This window comes from Trichomycterus rosablanca, chromosome 2 (genome assembly GCF_030014385.1).
Source record: "Trichomycterus rosablanca isolate fTriRos1 chromosome 2, fTriRos1.hap1, whole genome shotgun sequence".
NCBI classification, from domain to species: Eukaryota; Metazoa; Chordata; class Actinopteri; order Siluriformes; family Trichomycteridae; genus Trichomycterus; species Trichomycterus rosablanca.
Genome location: NC_085989.1, coordinates 43,234,903 through 43,246,026, shown reverse-complemented (window position 1 = coordinate 43,246,026; position 11,124 = coordinate 43,234,903). Strand labels below are relative to the sequence as shown.

The window sequence follows — 11,124 nt, the reverse complement described above, 5'->3', positions numbered from 1 at the left end:
GTGATGGCAGCATTAATGCAGAAAAGTACTTAGAGCAACATGTGCTGCCAGGGACGTCATCATCTTTTCCAGGGACGTCCATGCATTTTTCAAACAGACAATGCAAAACCACATGCTGCACACATTACAAAGGCATGGCTGTGGAAAAAGAGGGTACGGGTACTGGACTGGCCTGCCTGCAGTCCTGCAATAGAGAATGTGTGGAGAATTTTGAAAGGAAAAATGTGACAACGACGACCCCGTACTGTTGCACATCTTAAGACGTGTTTGCTGGAAGAGTGGGACAAAATCAAACCTGAAACATTAAATCGCTTGGTATCCTCGGTGCCAAAACGTCTTTTACTCTAAGTGTGGTGACAAGGATTGGCAACATTACAAAGTGGTAAATGCTTTACTGTCCCAACTTTTTCTTTTAAATGTGTTGCAGGCCTGAAATGCAGGAATGGATGTTAATTAATAAGTGAAATTAAGTTGACCAGACAACACATGAAATATCTCAGGTTCATCCTGTCTGTGATTAAATAAAAGTCAAAGTAAATGTAAGAAACTCTGTGTTTTTTATTATTATCTGCATTTTCCATGCTGTCCCAACTTTGTCTGATTTGGGCTTGTACAACCATATAAAAAAAACACAATCTATACTACATTTACATTTACTTATCCAGAGTGACTTACAGAAGTGTTTCCATAGTAAACATTTAATTACTCTAGTTTAAGTAAACAGTCCAAAACAGTCCAAGAACACATCTGCTAGAAAACGTGTTTATTTATTTTTTTAAAGAAATGAATGAGTGTTAGTAAGTACAAGTTAGCTTAAGTGCTTACTGAAAAGGTGGGTTTTTTATCGTTTTTTAAAGACAGCGAGAGACATGGTCAGACAGACAGAGGAAGTTCGTTCCACCACTTGGGTGCCAGTACAGAGAAGACCCTTGATGCTTGTCTTCCTCTAGTCCTGGGTGGAGGATCAAGTCGAGCGAGACTATAGTAATATAGGCTCGGATATAGTAACTATATAGGGTTACTCTTTTTTATTTAAATTAGAAGCTATATGACCTTTTTTACAGCATTGAAAATGTGTCAAATGTTGGGTTGTGTTGAGTATAAACTTGAGAGATGTGGCTCACTGGCCACTATTTGTTGTCTGGGTGTAGAACACATTTGAGTATATTGTTACTTAAATGACCAAAACTGATTGTCCAACATTGGTTATTAGTTTAAAAAGTTTTTAATAGCCACGCAAATGATGTGCCCACCCCCTAAAATGCAAGCATGTACCAGCTGTATGGATGTGTAATGCTGTGGTGAGTCCAGGAGGTGGAAAAAACACTTGTAGAGAGGTTGGTAGGAGTAGTCAGGGGGAGGTGCACGCTGCACAGTCAGAGCAGGAGGCAGCCACGGCCAGGCAAATACACACAACGCGTGGAAGGAAGCCAGTGTGTAAGAAGTGCGTGGACGTCTGCTGAGTGACTGCTGAGAGCGCATTTTAATTCGTCAGTGTTATAAAGCTGAAATCGACCCCAAGCAGGACTTGATTTCGATTATTCGGATATTTGGTTTGTGCTTTGGAGTTTTGTGTAAAGAGCGTGTAGAGAGCGTCCTGAAGCAAAGTGTTGATTGTTTTTAGAATTAAAACTCTTAACATCTGTCATGGACCAGTGAGGAAAACTGGACTTCGAATATTCGAACATTCGGATTCTTTAATTAATCGTCTGGATTCTTCTCTCTTAGAGCTTGCTGAACAAAAGCGAAGGTGTTTATTTAATAGTTGTTTTTTGTTTTTTTACAGTATTGCTTATAATAACCGTGCAGCAGGGCAGTGTTTCTGTAATCGATTATTCGAAATGTTTTAACACGCTGTTAAAACGCATCTAAGTTCGCTTTAATTCAATCTCCATTATGGACTGAAGTGCAAGTGCTGGTGCATGTGGACATCGAGGACGCTTGCTTTATGATGTCTCAAGCCGGAGTGGACACGGGACTCGGTTTTTCCAAGTTACCGGCTGTTTTTAACGATTCGTTCCTGACGGCGCGTCTCCGGCGGCGCAGACACTCCGCCACCTCCAGGCGCAACGCGTTCCGCTCGAACAAAATGCCCACGGCCGAGGAGAGCACCGACTACCGGGAGCGCAACTTTCCCACGCTCACAAAAACCCTCTCGTGGTCTGCAGATGACATTTTCTCTGAGAGCAACGCCGGCACGGAGCGGCAGAAAGCGCCCGAGCGGTGCGCGCGCTCTCCCCGCTCCAGCTCGAGCTCCCCGCCGCGCGGTACCACGCGCCACTCCGGTGAAGGCAAGCCGAGCTCCAGAGCCGCGCGCCGCAGCACCGACTCCGAGGAGGAATGCGCGGCTAAACCGGTGACCTCCCCGTCCAAGTGGGAGCAGGAGAGGGAGGATGAAGTGGAGACCAAAGCGGTGGCGACTTCGCCGGACGGAAGGTACCTCAAATTTAACGTGGAGATCGGGAGAGGATCGTTCAAGACCGTATATAAAGGCTTGGATACGGAGACCACGGTTGAGGTCGCGTGGTGCGAGCTGCAGGTAAGCGCGAGGGTTTTTGTTTACTCTGGTTCAGGTTAAAAAACAATTGCTTTGCGCCTTACATTACAGGTACAGTATACAGTCTGAGCAATTGAGGGTTAAGGGCCTTGCTCAAGGGCCCAACAGCAGCAACCTGGCAATGGTGGGGCTTGAACCAGCGAACTACTTATTGCTAATTGATTGCCTTGATTGTTTTTAAGTCAGACGCTCAAATCAGTGCAGAAACTCAAGTGATACTGTCCACAATCAAGCAAGCAAGCCTTACCCTGCCATGGACAGCACACCTTTATATTCGGTTGATTACATAACCACAGGTGGCAAGGTGGCTCAGTGGGTAGCACTGTTGCCTCACAGCAAGAAGGTCCTGGGTTCGATCCCCAGGTGGAGCAGTCCAGGTACTTTCTGTGTGGAGTTTGCATGTTCCCCCTATGTCTGCGAGCTCCAGTTTCCTCCCACAGTCCAAAGACCTGCAGTCAGGTTAATTGGAGAATACAACATTGTCCATGAATGTGTTTGACATTAAACTTGTGAACTAATTAATTATATAACCACACTAAAAGCAGGAAGATTCGCTTGTTTTCGCACAGCATTCTTTAATCTGTAAGCCTATGATCATGCAAAGCTTGCCAGACAGTGGACAGTGTCTCAAATGTGTCAGCAGCCTCATTACTTTGTGGTTCTTGGATTACATCAAACCATCTGAATGTCCTCTCAGCAAAATGTTTTCTTCCAGACCTTTCAGGATACCACTTTTCCATGTATGTTGTAAGGATTGCAGGCAAACTAGTCCTCTTCATACTGGCATTATAAAAGTAGGTTAGTTATGACTGATGAAAACGAAAAAATAATAAATATAAAAATATATAAAAAATAAATTAGTCATTTTAATAAATAAATGCAGTTTTAACTGTTGACTGATAGTGGTGAGCCGAAGTGAAACTTACAGATCACCACAGCCTGTGTGGTCTGAATGTAATTGTTGCAATATACTGTACACCAATGAGGCATAACATTATGACCACATCCTTGTTTCTACACTCACTGCTGTGTCTTATGCACTCATACCAACACAACACACACCAACACACCACCACCATGTCATGGTCACTGCAGTGCTGAGAATCATTCACCACCTAAATAATACCTGCTCTGTAGTGGTCCTGTGGGGACCATTAAAGAACAGGGTGAAAGCAGGTTAAAAAAGTATGTAGAGAAACAGATGGACTACAGTCAGTAATTGTAGAACTACAAAGTGCTTCTATATGGTAAGTGGAGCTGATAAAATGGACAATGAGTGTAGAAACAAGGAGGTGTTATGCCTGATCAGTGTATATTGTTGACATAATTTGATTTCTTTCTAAGACCTGTCATAATTTAGAACTTAATTAAGTTGCAATATCTTTATTCACTATTTTATAAGTTTACATTTTCAACATTTAGCAGACACCTTTATTCAGTACTTACAGTACTGTGACAGTATACAGTCTAAGCAATTGAGGGTGCATCCTGGCAGTGGTGGGGCTTGAACCTGTGACTGGTTGATAACTAGTCCAGTACCTTAACCGCTAGGCTACAATGTCCCTAAGTAATAATACTTATGCTCAGGTTATGTAGACCAGTACCTTCAAGCTAGCAGCAAACATGGATTTACACCGATCAGCCATAACATTAAAATGACCTCCTTGTTTCTACACTCACTGTCCATTTTATCAGCTCCACTTACCATATAGAAGCACTTTGTAGTTCTACAATTACTGACTGTACTCCATCTATTTCTCTACATACTTTGTTAGCCCCCTTTCATGCTGTTCTTCAGTGGTCAAGATCCCCACAGTACCACTACAGAGCAGGTATTATTTAGGTGGTGGATCATTCTCAGCACTGCAGTGACACTGACATGGTGGTGGTGTGTTAGTGTGTGTTGTGCTGGTATGAGTGGATCAGACACAGCAGCACTGCTGGAGTTTTTAAATACCGTGTCCACTCACTGTCCACTTTATTAGACACTCCTACCTGGTTGGTCCACCTTGTAGATGTAAAGTCAGAGTTTTGTGCTGTTTGAGTTGGTCATCTTCTAGACCTTGATAAGTGGTCACAGGGCGATGCCCACGGGGCGAGGTTGGCTGGATATATTTTTTGTTGGTGGACTATTCTCAGTCCAGCAATGACAGTGAGGTGTTTAAAAACTCCATCAGCACTGCTGTGTCTTATCCACTCATACCAGCACAACACACACTAACACACCACCACCATGTCAGTGTTACTGCAGTGCTGAGAATCATCCACCACCCAAATAATACCTACTCTGTGGTGGTCCTGGGAGAGTCCTGACCATTGAAGAACAGGGTGAAAAGGGGCTAACAAAGCATGCAGAGAAACAGATGGACTACTGTCAGTAATTGTAGAACTATAGAGTGCTTCTATATGGTAAGGAAATACCTGAAGTCTCAAAGACTATACTGTCTTTCACAGCATTCGGCCACTGAGGTATTTGTTTTGTTTGTCTGTATTTTTACTTTGGTAAAATGTCATTTTACATGCTGTGTGTGCTGTTATTGTGTTTTAAAAACTGTGTATATTTTCTCATGAATACTGTGTTTAGTTTTCACATTGGATTTGCAGAGAAGCCTTTGGGTAAACCAGTAACAAGAAAGCCACTTGTCTGCCTGTGATTCAGGGCACTTGAATGACTGAACTTATGGTAGTGTGGAGGGGGTGGTAGGCAGTTGCATTTGGGCCTATGGCATTAGGAGAGTTCATGTTAACATATTTCTTGGGCCCTCTTGTATCAGTACTTGTTTACTTACGGCTTATGTTATTTACCAATAATTTTACACATTATTTGTCAGAACATTGTGAAATACTGTGTAGTATACCTGTCCGGGGATTACTAGTGGTTCCATGAACTTTGTCCTTGCAGAGTATCAAACCATTTGCTCTGACAGGAATGTTTAAGGTGTTCTTTAGAAAGCTTCATCACCTTCACCATGACTGCTAGTTGTTGGATGAAATCTTACCAACCAAAAGCAGAAGAGTTTATAATGAAACCAGGTGCAGCTTGAACTAGAACAAAAATACATCTACATTATGGCTAATTAATACAGACTTTTGATTAATTTTTTTTCAATCAGTTATTGTCTTAAGTAAAACAGTGTTTATACACCGATCAGCCATAACCTTAAAACCACCTCCTTGTTTCTACACTTACTGTCCATTTTATCAGCTCTGCTTACCATATAGAAGCACATTGTACTTCCACAATTACTGACTGTAGTCCATCTGTTTCTCTGCATGCTTTGTTAGCCCCCTTTCATGCTGTTCTTCAATGGTCGGGACTCTCCCAGGACCACTACAGAGCATGAATTATTTGGGTGGTGGATGATTCTCAGCACTGCAGTGACATTGACATGGTGGTGGTGTGTTAGTGTGTGTTGTGCTGGTATAAGTGGATAAGACACAGCACTGCTGCTGGTGTTTTTAAATACTGTGTCCACTCACTGTCCACTCTATTAGACACTCCTACCTAATTTGTCCACCTTGTAGATGTAAAGTCAGAGACAATCGCTCATCTATTGCTGCTGTTTGAGTTGGTCATCTTCTAGACCTTCATCAGTGGTCACAGGACGCTGCCCACAGGGCACTGTTGCCTGGATATTTTTGGTTGGTTGACTATTCTCAGACCAGCAGTGACAGTGATGTGTTTAAAAACTCCAGCAGCGCTGCTGATGATCCACCACCCAAATAATACCTGCTCTGTAGTGGTCCTCTGGGGGTCCTGACCATTGACGAACAGCATGAAAGGGGTAATTGTAGAACTACAAAGTGCTTCTATATGGTAAGTGGAGCTGATAAAATGGACAGTGAGCGTAGAAACAAGGAGGTGGTTTTAATGTTATGGCTGATTGGTGTAAATACAGGTAAAACAGTTTGAACATCTGCACCCTTTATTATTTAAATTTCATTATCATGTTTTACCACCTTTTTAACCCGGTCAGGGTTGCAGCAGGTCAGGCTTCCCTGGAGTCACAGGGCACAATGCAATAACACACCCCAGACAGGATGCCACACAGCAACAGCATTGTTATTTATTTTGAAATGGAAGCTTATACTTCATTCCAGACAGACATCTGTGTACATTCAGTTATTTGCTTGTCATGTTGTTGTCTAGGTACTAATGCAGGGAAGCAGCAGCTTAAGCAGTGGTTAAAGTACTGAACTAGTAACCAAAACGTTGCTGGTTCAAGCCCCTGGTTGAGCCCCTGAGCAAGGCCCTTAACCCCCATTGGCTCACATTGTATCCAGACATAATTGTAAGTCGCTTTGGATAAAAATAGTCTGCTAAATGCCATTACAAATATAAATAAATACTAATGCTTCCATTATTACTATATCAGGAATAGTTTAGCCACTTACTATATGTGAGTAAATGTGGAGGCTGTCAGCATAAAGCTAACATCTTTTTGGTTCAGTACTTCCCCCACTGTATTTTTCAGGGTTTCCCTGGGTTTAATAATGAATTCCTGAGGCCTTTTGTAAATTAAATGCTTAATAGTACAGCGACTAAGCTCTTCTTTTACTAAAAAAAGCTCTGTGGTGGGAATGTTTAAGGTTTGCCAAGAATACTTACCACTAAAGGTGGTGAAATGAGGTCTGGATTTAGCTAAAACCTTGAGCGGCTTTGTAACAAAGGCTTCTTATGTCAAGATTCACTTAAAGTAGCCTTGAAGCTAATTACCATTCATTCATTGTCTGTTTTACCTCCGCTTCTTCAGTTCATGGAACCACCCTGGTCATGACGCTAGTCCATCACATAAAACACACACACACACACACACAGACACACAGACACACACACACATACATACACACCTAGGGCACCTTAGTATCTTCAGTTAACCTGACTGCATGTCTTTGGACCGTGGGAGGAAAATCCACACAGATACGGGGAGAACATGCAAACTCCACACAGAAAGGACCTGGACCGCTCCACCTGGGGGTCGAACCCAGAACCTCTTGCTGAGAAGCAACAGTGCAGTTGTGACCTTGATTTGACACCAGTGCAGTGACGGGTTTACATAATAAAGTAATACTATTAGGCACCATGTTTATATTTACTCTAGGCATATTATCTATCCAGAAGATTTAGGACTGGGTGATACACAATATAGTTAAAAGTATGTGGACAGCTGTACTTGAGCTTGCTGAGGATCTAATTTGAAAACGTTCAAACACCCCTTTTTTTTGCTGCTATAACAGCACACATGTTTTATAGAAACTGTTGGGTAATGCCAAAGCTTTGAAATAAATCAGCTTTGTAGACCATTTGCAAGGAAAATTGTAAAACTGGACCAAAGAAACATGTCAGTATAAAACAGGGAAAAACTCAGCCACAGTATATTTCCTAGACTTCCTTTTTAACTCATAAATGACGTCCATCCGAGTTTATGGCTTTCACTGCAGGTTACAGACATGGTGTAACAGGCCCCCTTATTATATTATACAGTATATGCAATAAACAGCCTCTGTTGCATGTTAAAAAATAGCAAAATGTGACTGTTTAACATTAACTTAAAACCAACTTAGTGGTTTAGTTGGTAATGTACTGTAGGTGCTGCACAGCTCCAGGATCCTGGGGACCATAGCTTGACCCCCTGCTTTCAGTCACTTGTACTGTGTCACTGTAAACTTTAGTATGATCTCTCAGTGTCCATTTGCAATTAGTACAGTTACTTTAGTTTCTGTACTAAATGCACCCAACCTCTGACAAACCTATCAGTGAGTGGATTAGCTACCCTAAATTATGTTGTGTCCAGTGTTACACACACTGAAACTCAATGAATGTGTGTTGTTTTCATGTTTAAGCTTTTTTCCCCACCGCTTCCTTCATAAAACAGTCGAATACACAGAGCTCACACTCTCAGGTTTCTGTATCACAGGCAAACAGGAAACAGTCATGTCTTGTTTCCCAGTTCCACTGTATCTAATTGCACTGACTGGATCATTTTCAGGTCTTTTATGAGCTAAAGGTAATTAAAGAGATAAGTGAGTATGTGAGCGCTGGTGGCTTTTCAGGACCACAGCTGTTTTTCTAGCCTGGCAAAATGTAACTGCAGCCAATGTTTATGCTATTTTATTGGTTGGTAGTTTTTCTATAGTGCTGCGGTTAAAGGAAGTCTAGAGTTTGTTATGGGGCCCAACTGTGGCAGTTTGGCAGTGGTGTGGCTTTAACCAGCAACTTTCATATTACTAGTCCTGTACCTTAACCACTTTTGGCATTGGTAATTTAAGAAGCAAATTAATTAATTGTTAGTTTTGTTTTGTTAATCATATTTGAGTTTTAGTCTGTTCTTAATTGGTATTTTTTTTATTACTTCTTACTTCTTATTTTTTATTTTATTATTCTTTTTTTTTATTATTACTTCTAGTCAATAAAAACAATATTGCAGCTCCTCCAGGGATGTAACATGTTTAACATGGAATTCATATTTGGCTTAAAGACGTGTAATGCTTAAGTACTGTTTGCAGAGAAGCAGCCCAGTTGTGTGGGGTTTGTTTAAAAATATGATTTACTATTCATATGGAAATACACTGATCAGCCATAACATTAAAACCACCTCCTTGTTTTTACACTCACTGTCCATTTTATCATCTCCACCTGCCATATAGAAGCAATTTGTAGTTCTACAATTACTGACTGTAGTCCATCTGTTTCTCTACATACTGTTTTAGCCTGCTTTCACCCTGTTCTTCAATGGTCAGGACCACCACAGAGCAGGTATTATTTAGGTGGTGGATCATTCTCAGCACTGCAGTGACAATGACATGGTGGTGGTGTGTTAGTGTGTGTTGTGCTGGTATGAGTGGATCAGACACAGCAGCGTTGCTGGTGTTTTTAAATACCATGTCCACTCACTGTCCACTCTATTAGACACTCCTACCTAGTTGATCCACCTTGTAGATGTAAAGTCAGAGACGATCGCTCATCTATTGCTGCTGTTTGAGTTGGTCATCTTCTTGACCTTGATCAGTGGTCACAGGACGCTGCCCACGGGGCGCTGTTGGCTGGATATATTTTTTGTTGGTGGACTATTCTCAGTGCAGCAGTAACAGTGAGGTGTTTAAAAACTCCATCAGTGCTGCTGTGTCTTATCCACTCATCTCAGCACAACACACACTAACACACCACCACCATGTCAGTGTCACTGCAGTGAAGAACAGCATGAAAGGGGGCTAACAAAGCATGCAGAGAAACAGATGGACTACAGTCAGTAATTGTAGAACTACAAAGTGCTTCTATATGGTAAGTGGAGCTGATAAAATGGACAATGAGTGTAGAAACAAGGAGGTGGTACAACAAAGGTGTACAGTACAACAAAATTATTTCTTTGCATATCCCAGCTTGTTTGGAAGCTGGGGTCCGCCAATATAAGCACCTCTGGAGGCCTTGCTCAAGGGCCCAACAGTGTAATGGGTAAATAATTGTACAGCTATGTGTGAGGTGGACAGTTAATGTGAAATTGTAGATTGCTAGTCACAGCAGATATAATAAGCTAAGCATACAAAACTGCAGCAATGCTGTACAACTGGTTATAAATACAATCCAGATGTGTTTTAGGTACAAAAAACCTTAATGGCATTGTTAATAACTGAACCTGTATTATTATGTGGGTTGAGTGACATATTGTTTATCAGGCATGCCACTTTTTACTGCCTTAGCTCTTTGTAAGAATCCGGTCCTGTTCCTTTATTAAAACATGCCCTACATTTTGCTTTGTGTCCCTGCGCTCTGTGACATTACCCAGACACCCTGATCTTCCAGCACAGTAAGTCATCTACGAACACAGTGTTGGTTCTCTGATACACCTTTAGTTCAGGATTTGTTTTTTTAAATAAATAGGTATTTCTTTAGAGTTACAACATACTTCAGGTCATGTTAGCTTTTGTTACTTTCCAACTAGTCTGTGCTTTCTTGTGTCCTCACTCCCAGTGCCTTACATGAGCCTGTACTTCAGTACACCATACCTGTATTTGTACATTTTACTATTTTTAGTCAGTGAGGTTCTGGCTTTTTTCTAAGCTCCACATTTCCTGCTTTACCCATGCATTTTTTTGCTAGACTATCTAGCCAACAATAAGATTTAGCAGCCTGCCTGTGATTTAAAATGTATTAGTCCTGTTGTACAACACTTTTACCCAATTAGCTCATGCACAGCTAACTAACCTGCCTTTTTCCTGTAGTTTTTCCCCCCTACAGTACCTGTGTTATTAGTCTGTCTAAAAAGTCTTTTTTGGCTAAAATTTTCCAAATCCAAACAAGGATCAGGTAACACAAAACTAGAACCATTTAGGCAATAGTTAAGCTCAAGGACACACACAGAGAGAAATATGGGGCTGGTTTTCTGCAAATAGTGCTGGGGCATTAGACATTACTGAATAAGACCTTAATGAAGTGATGGATATATTAAAGGATATATTTAGTCTCATCAACCATTTACATTTATAGCATTTATCAGACACCTTTATCCAAAGCTCCTTACAATTAAGGGTATACATTGCAAGCAATTGAGGTTGAACCCAACAGTGGC

General features: G+C 41.4%; 1 protein-coding gene across 1 annotated transcript in view; it reads left to right on the top strand.

Annotated features, from left to right (window-relative positions):
- Window positions 1-1,903: 1,903 nt before the first annotated feature.
- wnk4b (WNK lysine deficient protein kinase 4b) overlaps window positions 1,904-11,124 on the top strand; it is a 112,743-nt gene continuing 103,522 nt past the window's right edge. Inside the window, exon 1 of the mRNA XM_063016047.1 lies at window positions 1,904-2,539. Within this exon, the coding sequence (XP_062872117.1) occupies window positions 1,949-2,539 (591 nt within the window). The 5' untranslated portion in view covers window positions 1,904-1,948. The remainder of the gene's footprint in view (window positions 2,540-11,124) is intronic.